Source organism: Haematobia irritans, chromosome 1 (assembly GCF_050003625.1).
Source record: "Haematobia irritans isolate KBUSLIRL chromosome 1, ASM5000362v1, whole genome shotgun sequence".
NCBI lineage: Eukaryota > Metazoa > Arthropoda > Insecta > Diptera > Muscidae > Haematobia > Haematobia irritans.
Genome location: NC_134397.1, coordinates 2,943,291 through 2,957,907, shown reverse-complemented (window position 1 = coordinate 2,957,907; position 14,617 = coordinate 2,943,291). Strand labels below are relative to the sequence as shown.

Below are 14,617 nucleotides of genomic sequence, written 5' to 3'. Positions count from 1 at the left end.
TAAGGATGACTGTCCAGGGTTAATATTATTATTTATATTAATTTATTTAGCTAGTTATTTATTTATCTCTTTGATTTTAATTATTTATTTTATTCCATTATTTAATTTATTTATACTTTTTCTTTTATTTTAAAAATATTTACTAATGTAATAAAATTTTCCAGTTTCCAAACAAACTCTCAACTCATGTTTTTGTTATTAAAATCAAATGTAAAGTAGCTTTGAAACATGTATTTCTTTTATGAGTTTAGATTGTATTTCTTTTCTAGAATTTTATCACAGAACATAAAACGAACACATACATGAAGTGAATCAAATCACAATTGGTTACTGAATAGCAAGAGTCGTCGCAAATTAACACGAATCTATTGATCCTTCGGATAATGACTTACGCTCTTTCCATTCAGAACCAAATGTGACCCGATTCTCCAAAGTGTGAAAAATCCAAAGAGACACGTCGCAACTCAGGCATAACAAAGCGCAATTGCTTTCCGGGACTTACATGTTCTTATGGATAATTCAAACCTTGGAATTTAGCCAGATTGTTTTTGATGATTCCATAGTTTGAAAGTCGAAACATATCTGCATTTATCCGTTGGGTATCAAAATGTGATGTCTTCGAATACTTTGAATACGAGACAACAGACAAACATGTCAAAATGAATCGCACTCAAAATATCCAAAACCAAGACAAAAAGATTGACCCACGTTGCTGGGCGCCAAAATGTAATGGACAGGTTTTGTGAATAAGCGGTGGCACTCTTGGCGTTTGGCTGCGGCTGTAGCTCGCCGGAAATGGGGGGTTCGTCCGCTCTATCCATTCATTTTAAAAATTTAAGTGCCTGGTGGAAACATTGTTTTTATAAAACGTTGAACAATGGACGGTTACACAAATTGAATTTGCAATTTAAAATAAAACGGACGGACGGACATTCTAGAAAAGAAAAATACAAGTATTTTGGAATTTGATTATATCCACGAACTGACTTTGCAAACCAGATGCAATTGGTTTGCTGGGCTGCCCTCCCTCTTCATGGTCCCATATGACCATCCTGTGAGATTCTTTCTTGCCCCACTTTTATCAGAATCCCCCTTACAGTAACTCGCAGAACTTCTCTCACATTAGCTACATTCCCGAACCTTTCAGAAAGAAATCAACACATTGTGTTTCAAATTTAAATAAATTCACATATCATACATATATTCAAATGAAAGAAAAGGTAGGTATAAAAAAGGTAATATATAGGTAAGTATATAAGGTTGTAAATAAATAAGGTAAGTATGTATATAAAGTAAGTCTAAGGTAAGTATATAAGGTTTGTAAAAAATATAAAAAAAACACAATTAGATGGTAAGTATTTGAGGAGAAATAATCTAACCAAAATTTATGTTTTTTGCTCTAGTTTACTTTTACTCTTTTTAAGTTTTTTTTTTTTTTAATTAAATTTCCAAGTCTTCGTTAATTCGGTTGTGCTTTGCTAATTATTAATTTTTTTAATTATGGTTATTTTTCCTCTCACAAAACAGATACATTTGGGAATAATTCATAATTTATAATTTCAGTTTTTCTTCTTCTTTTATGATTTTTCAATTATTTTTAGTTTTTTTTTCTTTTCGATTTTGTAATTTTTGAAATACTATTAATGTTTTAAGTAATATTCAAAGCTGGTTTAATATATTTTTTAAATATTTCATTTGATTTTTGAATGCCTTTGAATTTTCAGAATTTTTAATTTTTTTCAGCAAATAATTAATTCTAATTTCAAGAAATAATGAATGATTCTTGATCAAATAGAACGGCTCTTATTTTGTTTCAAATTTAATAGAATATTAAATTCAATAAAAACTTTTTACGTAAGCTGAACCAAATTCGTTTTTCTTTGGTAAGTATGAAATAGTTGAATTTCTCTTCTTAAACTTCTCTTCGAACTTGAGAATTTACATCAACCATGTTTTTTTAGGTTACCATGAATCTAATGGATTATGTAACAAATAATTTCAGACTTCTTTACGTTATAATTTGGTTCCTGGCCTAATTATTTGATTGTGCACCGAAACCAGGGATGGATTGCGTCCACCACGAAGATTTCTCTTAATTTTTGTTCCTACTGGGTACTTGTACTCACTCATCTGTTTGGGAATACTTTCCTCTCCCCAGGCTACCATATGTAGGTGGCAGTCTTGCCAACCTCGGGATAGTTGTGGTGGCTCTATTTCTGTGTGGGCAACTCGGGTCTCAATTCCACAATCACGTATAGATGGATCTGGCAGACAATTCTAGTACCTGAACCGTGTTCCCACAATATCCTAAGTTTTCGCACAATTAAAATAGCAAAGAATAATAAAAAGGATTACTTATATGTCCTCACAGGAGAATACACCAACTAGAAGATGCTTACCCGAGGTTCTCAGAAACAAAAGCATAAAAAAAATTCCTGCTCCACACAAACAGTGAACCAAAATGTATTTCCTTGCAATTTTGCTCTAGATTTAAACAAACCAAATTAATTTGAATTCACTTCCTACCATTAGGGACACACATACCGTAGCACTAAATTACCGCAAATGTAGAAACAAAAAAATTACACAAAAAAAAACAACTCTGTTTCGTAGTAGAAAAAGACCCGATTACTTGCAACTCACAATTGACAATGACCCCAAAGGTTTTTGCATTGTCATTGCAATGTCATCGATCGGTACGTGTCCTTTAGCAAGGTCATGGCCAGTTCTGCCAACTTGTCAAATAATTGGGGTCCATTTGATCCTTTCCAATTGGAATTCATAAAATGTTGGAAATTGTCACTAGATGACGCTAGTCATCTAGGAGAGAAAAATGCAAAAATACATGATTGAATCATCCAGGTAGTCACAATGTCCTAACTTTCGGAGTCACGAAGAAGAAGAAAGTAAAGCTTGAAATTCGTTCCATACAGATATGGACACAGTGGCCGTCACATATGGGAATGAAATTTTTCGCTAGAGGTGCATACCGGCCTATAGGCGAAAATTACACTGGCAAAAGTTCCAGTATTAAAACAACAGGCCTATTGTTCCATGAAATAGCTGCAAATTAATTGGCAACTCCGTGATTGTCACACCGCAACAGCTTCTTCTGTTTTTGTTCATTTTCTAAGTAATTTTTGGCTGGCGGTTCTATATCTATTACATGGATCTGTATTGAGAATGGATAACGGTATACATATTCGAAATTTGTTACTATTTGTTGTAGAATAATTATTTTATTTAGATCTGAGTGATATATTGGTAGAAGCACTAGAAGTTTTCACTAATCATATTTTGTATACAAGGGACGTTTATCCAGCTCAGATCTTCAAAAAACGAAGAATATACAATACACCGGTTTACACCTCGATTTATCCACCATTGAACTCTTATTTATACAATGTGTTTCGCATATTGCGAGAAATATTGAAGACAAAAGAGTTGGATGTTGTAGAGGTACTTCTTTACAAGAGTGTCGAAACAAACACAAGCGATGAAATCAAGGCTTATGAAAGCTACAAATTTGAAATTATGAATTTATTGGAAAGTAAACCAAAGGATGATGATGAATTTTTGTTAGATTTCGAGGAACAATTACGCTCATCGTTATACACCCTATCTGAAAGATTGAAGCCATTGCAGAAATTACCTTCAGACTGTAAATTTAAAATACAAATATATACCACACAGGCGGGATTTATGAGGCTTTCACATGAACCCCATTACCAGGTTTGTTATTTTACTTAGTTTCTACTTCACTCGTTTTACAAATATTTTCCACACAGGAATTTCCTTGGTTACGCACTGATTTGAAAACCTTTGAATCTACGAAGAACATTTCATTATTACCGTTGGCTTTCCTTAGATCAGTGGGTTTATCAGTAATGGCTGATGTAGCATAAAATAAAAACTCATTGCATATTAATATGTTCCTGCAGTTTATTATAAGTCGATTCATATCAATCCATTCAATCTTTCGAACGACATTTTCTTAGTCAGAATATGATTTATTTTCCTTTATTGAGTTAAAAGTAACTAATCAACACCCTCTGCTTGATTTACAACATGCTGTTTTTAAGGATAGATTTTATAATGACCCGTCAGTTTCTTTGATGGTTGTAGGGATAGCTTGGAGTCATCGATGTATTTAAGATCATACTTTTTGAAAGTAGAATTTCGCGGTAGAAAAGCGGACCAAGATCCAGTGGGTCCAGAAAGGGCGTGTTGATTAAATAAATAAAATAAAATTTGTGAGGTATTTCGATTTGGAATTTGCACTAAATCTTTCATGTAGAATTTCTATGTGAACATATTAGCTAAAACTTATATGTATTAAAGAAACTACAAAGTGAAAATTTCATTTAAAATTAAGAATGAAAGAAGAGAGACCGTAGAAACTTTTATTTTAATTTAAAATCTTAATATTTGACACATAGATTAATTAATCAACCATACGTAATAATTTAAGTGCTTATTATTAGATTTAGCAATTATTCAATTATACATTCATAATACATATACAATATATATAAAGTACTTATCACATTTTCGTAGAAGCTACATATAAAGAGGAAATTATACCAAGAAATATTTGGGAATAATTAAAGAGGTGATATAAAAAATGTGGCATGAATATCTTCCACTCATATTTTTTTATTGGAAACGTTTTTTTTCTAGTTTTGAACACTTACAAATACCGCTACTGTGCTTACTGGAAAAAGTAAGTGATATTAAGTTTTTGTTGCATTGCGATTCACTACAGAAACATTCATTAAAGTAAGGTATTTTTAAACAAAGAAATCAGTAGTATAAAGAAAATGTTATATAAAAATGACTTGTCCAAACTGACCCCAATTTATCCATTCCATTGTGATATGGAATGGGATTTCCAATAAACAAATTTCGAGCTTTATTGAAATTTATCTGATAAACCCCTGGCTTTGATTGCAAATTCGGTGAGATGCTGTTGCAGAAGACGTTTGTTTACTTTTTCCCTGCAAAAGAACAAAATGGAACGAAACTTTGGTGGACTTAAAACGTATTAGTCTTACCGGATCACTTGTGTAACAAACTTAGTCTTATCGGCATCATCCACAAGAGGTGTAGGAAAATTTGGTGCACACATTATATTCTTAAGCCATATAGCCATTTCCGCTGGATATTTTTTATTGATACTGAGGAAAATGTCTGCAAATTTTTCTACTTGTTGCCGTGGTGTCACATACGCTACACAAATAGTAGCAGTCCGTAGAATATCTTCGCCCGCTGTAAGAATGGCTTGTGTCATTTGAGGATAGTTTCTGGATTGTATTACAAAATGGGATAGAAATTGTACGCTAGTTCGAATGGGACCATTCTCGGGTAACGTCATTGCTTTAAGAGAATAGAATATTAGACGGTCGTATGCGATTGCTTTATCGTCCAATGTCTGAGGTATTTTTTTAATAATTTGCATTAAACAAGCGTAAAACATCTCTATGGTTTCAGCGATATTAGAGAATCCATTTTCAGGCGTTGACTGAAAAGATTGTTTTACTTCAATTTCGGGACACAATATATTATATATTTTATGCACAAAAATACCTCAAATAATTTAAAACTGTGCAACACGAACTCTATCATTAGTTGTTGCATTAGATGCTTGCAGTCATCATCCTTGTAAAATATAATTATGGCCTTAAATAGAATAAAAAAGAATTTATTGGTCTGCTTGCAAACGGAACCAAAGTCAATTGTATTAATAATTAATGGCTTACCGTTTTTGATATTTCCAAGGTAGGTGCGCAACAACGTGTTTGGAAAATTGCCACTATAAAGTAACATAAGTCTTCAAGCATGGGTTTAAAGCTACTCTTCAAATTCACAATGGCGTGTTTAAGGGCCGAACATGCTGTCTATTAATGTTGACAAAAATGATTATTTTATATCTTCAAAGCTCATTTGTTTTGTATATCCTACCTCCAAAACCTCAAGTTCCTCTATCCAAAGCTCAGCTATTTGACGAAATATTGGCATAGTTTTTTGCATTACAATCAGAACTGGTTGGACATTTTCAAGATCCTCGATTTGATCATCGTCATCTAGATCGGTGTTAAGCGAGGAAAATAAAGTTGACACCATATTCATGTTCGTTATTGTACGTATGCGTGTTTGAGGTGTTTTCTGCAAAATGCATTTTGTATAGAAGTGAAAGATAATATATAATATATGGACTTACTACTCCACTTTGACAAATATTTGAGAGCTCTTCAAAACAAGGGCTAACTATTGCATCCAAATAGCCTGGGATTTTTTCGGGTGTTAGTAAACTCATTAGTTTTCCAATACTGAACATTAGGCGAACACAATCAGAATTTTTCATTTGACCCGAAATAAGAGACGTGTGACAGGCGTTCAATAACGGCTCCGCATAAGGTTTCATCTGAAGCTGACAATCACGACATAATTCTTTCAGGCCAAGAGTTGCTTGTGCGGACATAGAAGAATTCAAGCCTCGTACTAAAAGTTCAATGCCGGAAGGAATATATGACGGATTGCCACGAAGCCATTGACAGTAAGAGCCAACAGCTTCCAACGCCGTTCCCAATAGTTTTTCATTCATTTTCTCATACGGGATTTCGTTAAGAACACGCATGAACTTAGGTATTTGTTTGGTCTCTTCTCCGTCAAAATGCTCTGCTACTGATTGAAAAGAATAAATGCATGCCTCCAGTTTCGTCCATTGGTTAGGATTGTTTTGCAACTCGGCAATTGTTTCATCCAACACAGCAGACAGTATATCTAAAATATGATCGTGTAATACATCGTAGCAGTACATCTGAAAACGTAATTTCACTTTATGTTATCATAAGTTCGCTTCATGTAATTAAAAAAAAATATCAAACATTTGTCACCAGACAATATCAACTTACAAATGTATCAGAAATGTCCTGGCGATAACATCTAAAGCTTTCCAAATCATCTGAACTCCATTTGTCTATGGAGTTCTCGTCAGGCTGTTCCGATTTTCTCACCAAAATCCTAGTTAAATGGGCATACAAAGGTTTTATGTATTCCCAACACTTTAGTCTTTCCGCTTCATTTGTCATGGCAAACACTTCATCTTGAAGAAGGTACCAAAAACCCAATGCCATACTACTACAAGACTCCTCTACAGGATATATGCCGGGTTTGTCGGTACATTGCAATATTTCATGTACCAAACGAGTATACAAAGATGACAGCTCAGAATCCGTACTGGTGATACCGCTCAATAAAAGTTGCGAATGTCTTTCAACCGCTGAGACAAAAAGAGAATAAATACAGGAAACAATGTCCTCATTGTTGTTGTCTGGTTTCCATTCCATCTTGGTAATGTTACAGAGCGAGTCGAGGAACATTTTTATCAATACAAAAGCTGTCTTTGGATATAAATGGCAATCGGGTTGAATAATTATGTTAACCAAGGTTTTCAAGCAAGTTTCTGCCAAATCATTTTCATCAGCAGACATACATCCATCGCTATCAGGATCTTGAGTACAAGGCCAATAGCATTTATTAACGATTTTTAAAAGTATGTCTGTTATAGTGACACAATTCTCAATGGCGAATCCAATATTCCTGGAAAGTCAAATAATTAGATTTGTATGGATTTCAAATAGTCTGTACTTAAAATTTACTTAACCCAAGTGCCAATGCATTTAACAGCCCTAGTCATATTATTGAAAGTTTCTGCATCCCATTCCCTTTCCAATTGCATTTGTAAATATCTCTCAGTAGTTTCAATTACTAATGGTGTTCTTTTGGCTACCTCCGCTCGAAGGGTTGTTCTTTTAACTGAGGAATAAATAGCTTGCATCTGAAACCATGAACTTCAAAAGAGTGAGAATCCAAAAAGAGAAGATAAAATTTTACCTCTTCCGGGATGGCCTGTAATACCTCCAACATTATCCATAATTGTGTTTCATTTGATACATTTGGTATCTGTTCATTTTGGAACGTATTAATAACGTCTTCTATAGCATTTGGCCAATCGTTTAGCATATGAACTATGTATGCACTTAGCTGAAATCAAAGAAAAATTACCTTGTTATGTATTAAATGTGATATTTCAAAGTTTACCGCTATACATAAACGATTCAGAACTAATTTTGGTCCTCCAGCGAACTGAATAATAGTTTCCAAAATTTTTTGCTTTAATTCATCTCTATTCTCCGCTGGTACTTCATTCCAAAATTTCATCAGTTTCGAGTGCAATGTAATAGCTCCAAAAAACTGAACCTCTTGACTCTGAAACAAAATGCCGCATTGATTAATTATAACTTCGATCAATTTTTACATGTACCTTTCCAAGCTGCATAAGTTGCCAAGAAAACTGCCATGCCATTTTACTAGACTGGAGGTTGGACAGCCCTAAAAAGGAATCACAGAAACCAATTTGATCAACATGTGTAATGAGTAGAAGAAAAAATTCGAATAAAGCTACGAAAATACCTACATTCATGCAAGTGGGCTTGTTCCTGGCTAGTTGAACGGTAGAAGACATTAATACCGTCTTCTAGACGGGCTATATCTATCGTCTCCATTGCCTCCAGGATTTGTGTTCCAAACGGATCCAATTTTACTTTTCTAGATCAGACTTTGGAGACGGTTGACATTTTCAGCAACGGCGGTATGAAAAGAGAAATTAGACAAGATATGAGTTGTTTTTCATGATGATACCTATATTAGAATAATGCCCTTTTCAGATTATCAGTTACTCCGGACGACAGTGCTCGTGTCCAAAATATAACAGCCTGTTTCTGTATGTCGACCGAGCTCTATCGATCGACTGAAATGGAAATAAACAGCCGAATTTAAAACCAAAAATCAGCTGTTTCTATGTATTTCAGTCGATCGGTAGAGCTCGATCGACATACAGAAACAGGCTGTAAGTTTATCCGGACGACAGTGTTCAAATCACAGATATTGCCCACACTATAAGTCATGCTCAAAGAGCGTTCGGCCAACTGTAATGCGCTTTACAGACTATCAGATATTCCGGACGACAGTGCTCGGACTTAACTTATAATGTCGCATAAGATTCTTTACAAACACCGACATTCCGTCCGGAATAACTGATATTCTGTACAGCGAATAATACGTTCTGATTATAAACATATCCGAAGGAAGTGTCTGCGTTTGTAAAGAATCGTATGCGTCGGTCATAGTATAAGTTTATGCGTACAATAATGCCCGTGTCCAACGTTTCCAGACATATTCCAGATATTGGTCACACTATAAGTTATGTTCGAAGACAATCGATACTGCAGCTTGTTAATATGTATTATTTCTTATTCCTGGCAATTCTTAATTTTGTCCACACTCAAAAATTCTTTATGCGCTTTACAGACTATCAGTTATTCCGGACGGAATGTCGGTGTTTGTAAAGAATCTTACAGTGTGTCGGATCGATACGACTTGTCGGTGATGACTAAATAATCGGTAAATGTGTTATCGATCCCACAAACATGCAGCAGTATCGATTATGCCTTCGGACTTAACTTATAATGTGCACAATATATGGGATATGTTCGACACGAGCACTGTCGTCCGGAATAACTGATAGTCTGTAAAGCGCATAAAGCGCAAAATTATCGGCCCATCCATCAAAAAAGTTTTTACGTTCTACATATTTCACGTTCACGATACGTTTTTGTATGTGTATGTCAGCAATGGAATTATACATTCCAAATTGAATTTGTATGTTCGTCTCTATTATACTAACAGATTGTGTATATCTGTCTTGTTTCTTCCATTAGTTTATTGCCGGCGGCACTAGTAAATGTCAAGGGACGCGATTTTTTCATTTATATTAAAGAAAATTATATAGCAAAAAAAGATATACCGTGTTTTATTCTGTAAAAGATAAGCATGTGAGTAAATACGAAGTATCCATATTCTGTTTTATTCGACTCCTTCTTTTCAGGGCTCGCGATCTTTCTCCCGGGGAAACCGAAAAATCAAAGGATGCTAAGGAAAGCAAGGACGTTGGGAAGGTTGCTAACAATAAAGTTAGTTCATCATCGTCCAATCGTGGTCGAGAAAGGGATAGAAGAAGAAGGGGTAGTGCATCGTCGAGTAGCGATTCAAGTGACAGGTAAAAAATATACATATGAGAGCCTCTAACAGCACATGTACTAATGTATTATTCAGTTCGTCGGATAGCAGTTCATCTCGTAGTAGCTCCGGCTCAGGATCACGTTCCAGTTCATCAAGTTCCAGCGGCTCATCGTCGTCGTCATCGTCGTCCTCATCGCGAAAAAGCGGTTCACGTTCTCACTCCCGTAGCCCACCACCTAAAAGGCGTGAACGTTCTCGAAGTGCTCCTCCGAAGCGCCGTGAACGCTCTAGAAGTCCACCATCTAAACCCGCTAGAGAGCGTACTCGATCAAGATCTCGTAGTCCACCTACAAAGACTAGGGAACGGTCAAGATCTCGCTCGCCACCACCCAAGCGGCGCGAAAGGTCCCGTAGTCCAGTGGCTAAACCTCGAGATCGTACCCGAAGTCGTTCCCGTAGCCCTCCCGCAAAATTAAGAGAACGTTCACAAACACCTAAACCTACACGCATTCACATTGGCCGTTTGACACGAAACGTTACCAAAGAACATGTATTTGAAATTTTTAGTTGTTTCGGAGAAGTGAAAAATGTTGAATTTCCAACAGATCGCTATCATCCTACATTTGGTAGGGGTATTGCTTATGTAGAGTACGCTACCCACGAAGAATGTGAAGCCGCCATAAAGCAAATGGACGGAGGACAAATCGATGGACAGGAAATTAATGTCTCTGCCGTTTTAACTCCTAAAGTTAGAGGACCTCAAAGGCGTCCTTCGCCTGTTAATCGCCGCGGTAATGAACGCTGGAGAACATCTCCCCGTTTTAACAGATTCAATAGGAACAATAGACGTTCTCCTCCACGCGGAGGCCGCCGTTCACCACCACGTAGACGTTCACGGACCCCTATTCGCCGACGCAGGCGCAGCAGTTCTGACAGCTCCCGCTGAATAATTATACGAAACGACAAATTTAAAAGGCATTTGGTCAAATACACGCTATGTGAAAATCATATTTAAAATTTATATACCATAGTTTCTAAAGGATACAAAAACAATGTGGACCTTATTCAAATTCGACAAAAATAAACAATATTAGAAGTAATGTGGTCAGTGAAGAAATGTACATTCCTCGTTCGAAAGAGGGCAGCCTTGGGGATGATTTTCTTTGAAAAAGCATAAACGTTTTTTCGTTGTCATTGGCTTATTCGATGTTTCTCGAATTTGCGGCATACGTATCTTTACTAGATCTGGTTTGGAAATTTCAAAAATTTCATGTTTGTTACGCAAAAGAGTTTTGAGACCTCCGCACTCCGATTTAATGGCCTTCAAATCTTCTTTCTCTAATTTTTGTGCTATATTGGCCATAGATAACGACCGTCCAAGGGACCATACGTCCCTTTGTGACTTCGGTGTGTTTTCTTTGTCTTTGCATAAAAGGATGCGAAATATCTTCAAGACGATATCATCTAGTATACACCTGTCAATTTGTGTACAATTACGGACAACTTCGACTTTGTTTCGTAATTTAATGTCGTCTTCCGTAGTATTTGGATGATTTTCTTTTTCATTTGAAACGTAATATTTTATTTCTTCCGCTTTGAAAGGGTGCATCGTTGAAGTGAAATTTCGGCTTCTACCAATAAGTGCTGTTCGCTTTGTGCTAGGAATTTTCAAACGGTCTCGTTCTGTCTCAAATCCACAGAAATTAGATATATTTTGGACATACTCGATGAAATCACTATAAGTAGAAACTGAAGAATTTCGTCGTTGAAATTTACCTCCCGAAAATTCAAAAGCGCAACATGGGAGTAGAAAGTAATTCATTCGATAATTGCTGACGGCCGCCAAAACAGGAATCCACGGCGAGAGTTCATCAGAATGATTGCCTATTATCCAATTTACGTCATGTGGTAAACTGAAGGAAGAAGGATTTATTGTTTCTTCATATAAGCTCTGTGCTACCTTGGTAGGATAATACGACCATAGTTTACGAGATCGAACATCATAGCCATAGCCTCTAAAACCTTCTTCAATCAAAATATAAACTAGAAGACCATTGCCACATCCCAAATCGGCAAATGCTTCTACGGAACTATGCTCGCATTTATCCTGCCAAAGAACAATCAAATAAGCAGCTATTGCTAAATCTTCGTAAATAAACTTCAGTGGATCGGTAGACTCATTAGCTTCACTCCAAAACTAAAATACATAACTATGAAATTTCTGTATAAGTGAGTTCACACATTCACGTACCTTTTTAGCTTTCTCACTGTACTTCCTTTTAAGTTCTTGGTATAGTTCGGTGTACTTCTCCGCATCGACCAGACGTAAAGAACTATTTTTATTTTCACCTGAAATATTATCTTTTTGTGATTCAGCCCATTTCAAAAGTTTTGGCTTCAATACGTATTCGGACCACCGATTATTGCGTTCAATGTCCGAAGAAACATTTAGATTTTCTATACAGAATTGTTCTTCACGTAATTTAATTTGAAAATCGTCAATATCGCCAGACTTAAAAGTAAATTTAAACGTATCGTTAAGCAAATCTGAAAGATGTTAATGATATATGATGTCTTTTAAACTCCTTCATTACCAAGGAATACATACCCAGTTTCGCTTCAGCTTCGATATTGCATTGGTTTTTCTTTGGTAAGCATTTCATGTCCAAAATAAAACCTTCACACGTACCTTCACGGAATTTTGAGACATCTAGCAGATACTGGAACATATCCTGAGGTGACACACATTTCAGTTGGAGGTCTTCCACCTGATCCACACGATTTATGAGGCATACAGATATTTTTCTATTAATCGTATGGTAGTTTCTAATAAGCACAGAAATAGAATACCAGAATGTATTTCTATTTATTGCCATTTTTATATTTTTTTTCTATGTTTTTGTTGTTGTAATGATATACCTCGGTACCAGCTGACCCATTTTACACCAAAAGGGAATTCACACCTTGAGATTAATCGTTTGTTATTTTACGGAGAAATGTATTAAATTTACATTCTAATAATAAACCTCGGGCTTAAATCGACTATAGTACAAGTGGTCCAATTGGTCCAATTTTTGGCCAGCGTGTAGACTTTTCAATTCTAAACACAAAATGTATTAGACCACTTTTTATCGAAAAGTCCTATTTTCGGTGTTACGGGCCCCAAAAGTTTTCATTATAACGTATATTGGATTTCAAGGCATATTAATTAATATGCCTTGATTGGATTTAGTATCCATCGCACATAATCATCCTAAAAGTAATATATTTAGAATAACATTGACCCGGGTTCGCCTTCGGCCGGGGTTTGAAACTTTCTTCCGCTGCGCTCTTCCGACAAAATTTTTACTTAATATTTTTTGCTTAAAATTTACTATTTTTACCATATACGCAAAAAAACGGAATTTTATTCATTTCATGAAAAATTCTTGTCAGAATTAACAAAAATATAAAGGAAAATACCAATATTCAAATGTCGATATCTCGGCTTTTCCGCCAAATTTTACTTTACATTTTCGATTTAAAATCCCTTCTCCTACACTCAAAAAAATTGTTTATTTTTAACAACTTGTGCTAAAGTAGATTTGTTCCATTTATTAATAAATTTGAGTCTTCATTCAGTGCTAACGGCCATTAGATTTCATTCCCGACAAATTGAGTTAATAAATATTTATGGTACACCTTGAGTAAGAATGTATTATACATGAGGTATACTATATACGATATATACGATAAGGTCCTCCTTTGAACAATGAGTTAATCCATAGTGTACGAAAATAGGCCTAATATAGCCAAAGTCCTTAAAATGTTTTGCTGAGTAATGCGCTTTATAGACTATCAGTTATTCCGGACGACAGTGCTCGTGTCGAACATATCCCATATATTGTGCACATTATAAGTTAAATCCGAAGGCATAATCGATACTGCTGCATGTTTATGGGATCGATAACACATTTACCGATTATTTAGTCATCGCGGACAAGTCGTATCGATCCGACACACTGTAAGATTCTTTACAAACACCGACATTCCGTCCGGAATAACTGATAGTCTGTAAAGCGCATAAGATAGCGATATGAAATTGGGGTTTAATTTATTTTTGTCCTAACATTGTTTTTCTTTTCTTCATATTGTTCAGTTGGACTAAGTGTTCGTTAAGTATGACAGCAATTTATTTATTTATTCAGTCTATGGAATACACTCCTTACAGACTAGCAATTCGAAAATAAATTAAATTTGTAATTGGATTTTAATTTACTCTTATGTTTTTTTGTTCTTTTTTTTGTTAATAAAATTGAATTACAACATTTTTTGGGGCTGTAGATTGTTATTGCATAAAATATTTAAATAATCCCGAAAATTTCGGGATCCAAAAAAAAAAAAAAATGCCGGAAAATCCCGGGATTCTATATTTTGAAATCCCGAGATTTATAAAAATCGATCCCGAATTACAGCCCTATTACCAAGCTAAGCTTGCAAGGGTTCGTAGGGAGAACCACTCTCTAGACTTCCAGAGAATAATCTTATTGCATAC

General features: G+C 35.3%; 4 protein-coding genes and 1 long non-coding RNA gene across 5 annotated transcripts; 2 read left to right on the top strand and 3 right to left on the bottom strand.

Moving 5' to 3' along the window:
- Positions 1-762: 762 nt before the first annotated feature.
- LOC142237102 (uncharacterized) lies at positions 763-2,939 on the bottom strand. The gene is made up of 3 exons (XR_012722341.1): positions 2,545-2,939; positions 2,400-2,484; positions 763-2,307 (listed from the first exon to the last, which is right to left on the bottom strand). It is a non-coding gene; the product is annotated as an uncharacterized LOC142237102 (long non-coding RNA).
- A 105-nt stretch (positions 2,940-3,044) lies between these two features.
- PolZ2 (DNA polymerase zeta subunit 2) lies at positions 3,045-3,928 on the top strand. The gene is made up of 3 exons (XM_075288911.1): positions 3,045-3,193; positions 3,248-3,732; positions 3,789-3,928. The coding sequence occupies exons 1-3, from the start codon at positions 3,184-3,186 to the stop codon at positions 3,903-3,905; spliced, it is 612 nt and encodes a 203-aa protein (XP_075145026.1). The 5' UTR covers positions 3,045-3,183; the 3' UTR covers positions 3,906-3,928.
- A 690-nt stretch (positions 3,929-4,618) lies between these two features.
- Positions 4,619-8,644, bottom strand: cdm (importin-13-like protein cdm). Its single transcript, XM_075288910.1, has 12 exons — positions 8,480-8,644; positions 8,327-8,394; positions 8,104-8,271; positions 7,897-8,046; positions 7,662-7,840; positions 6,915-7,602; positions 6,221-6,820; positions 5,962-6,165; positions 5,760-5,897; positions 5,587-5,679; positions 5,055-5,521; positions 4,619-4,997 (listed from the first exon to the last, which is right to left on the bottom strand). Exons 1-12 carry the CDS (start codon positions 8,565-8,567, stop codon positions 4,913-4,915), a joined length of 2,928 nt encoding a protein of 975 aa, XP_075145025.1. The 5' UTR covers positions 8,568-8,644; the 3' UTR covers positions 4,619-4,912.
- A 1,095-nt stretch (positions 8,645-9,739) lies between these two features.
- Positions 9,740-11,183, top strand: RnpS1 (RNA-binding protein S1). The gene is made up of 3 exons (XM_075288909.1): positions 9,740-9,896; positions 9,950-10,120; positions 10,177-11,183. Coding segments are annotated over exons 1-3 (1,026 nt in total). The 5' UTR covers positions 9,740-9,894; the 3' UTR covers positions 11,030-11,183.
- Positions 11,072-12,995, bottom strand: LOC142220044 (putative tRNA (uracil-O(2)-)-methyltransferase). The gene is made up of 3 exons (XM_075288908.1): positions 12,692-12,995; positions 12,335-12,630; positions 11,072-12,280 (listed from the first exon to the last, which is right to left on the bottom strand). The coding sequence occupies exons 1-3, from the start codon at positions 12,957-12,959 to the stop codon at positions 11,189-11,191; spliced, it is 1,656 nt and encodes a 551-aa protein (XP_075145023.1). The 5' UTR covers positions 12,960-12,995; the 3' UTR covers positions 11,072-11,188.
- Between the last annotated feature and the right edge of the window lie 1,622 nt (positions 12,996-14,617).

Bases quoted from the DNA above. Each gene is read 5' to 3' on its own strand.
- PolZ2 (XM_075288911.1), top strand. The intron at 3,733-3,788 runs GTTTGTTATTTT...TTTTCCACACAG, and splicing joins CACATGAACCCCATTACCAG to GAATTTCCTTGGTTACGCAC.
- cdm (XM_075288910.1), bottom strand. From the start codon at position 8,567: ATGGAGACGATAGATATAGCCCGTCTAGAAGACGGTATTAATGTCTTC. The intron at 8,272-8,326 runs GTACATGTAAAA...ATTTTGTTTCAG, and splicing joins AACTTATGCAGCTTGGAAAG to AGTCAAGAGGTTCAGTTTTT. The intron at 4,998-5,054 runs GTAAGACTAATA...GTTCTTTTGCAG, and splicing joins TTTGTTACACAAGTGATCCG to GGAAAAAGTAAACAAACGTC.
- RnpS1 (XM_075288909.1), top strand. The intron at 10,121-10,176 runs GTAAAAAATATA...TGTATTATTCAG, and splicing joins AGTAGCGATTCAAGTGACAG to TTCGTCGGATAGCAGTTCAT.
- LOC142220044 (XM_075288908.1), bottom strand. From the start codon at position 12,959: ATGGCAATAAATAGAAATACATTCTGGTATTCTATTTCTGTGCTTATT. The intron at 12,631-12,691 runs GTATGTATTCCT...AACATCTTTCAG, and splicing joins CGAAGCTGAAGCGAAACTGG to ATTTGCTTAACGATACGTTT. The intron at 12,281-12,334 runs GTACGTGAATGT...TATGTATTTTAG, and splicing joins ACAGTGAGAAAGCTAAAAAG to TTTTGGAGTGAAGCTAATGA.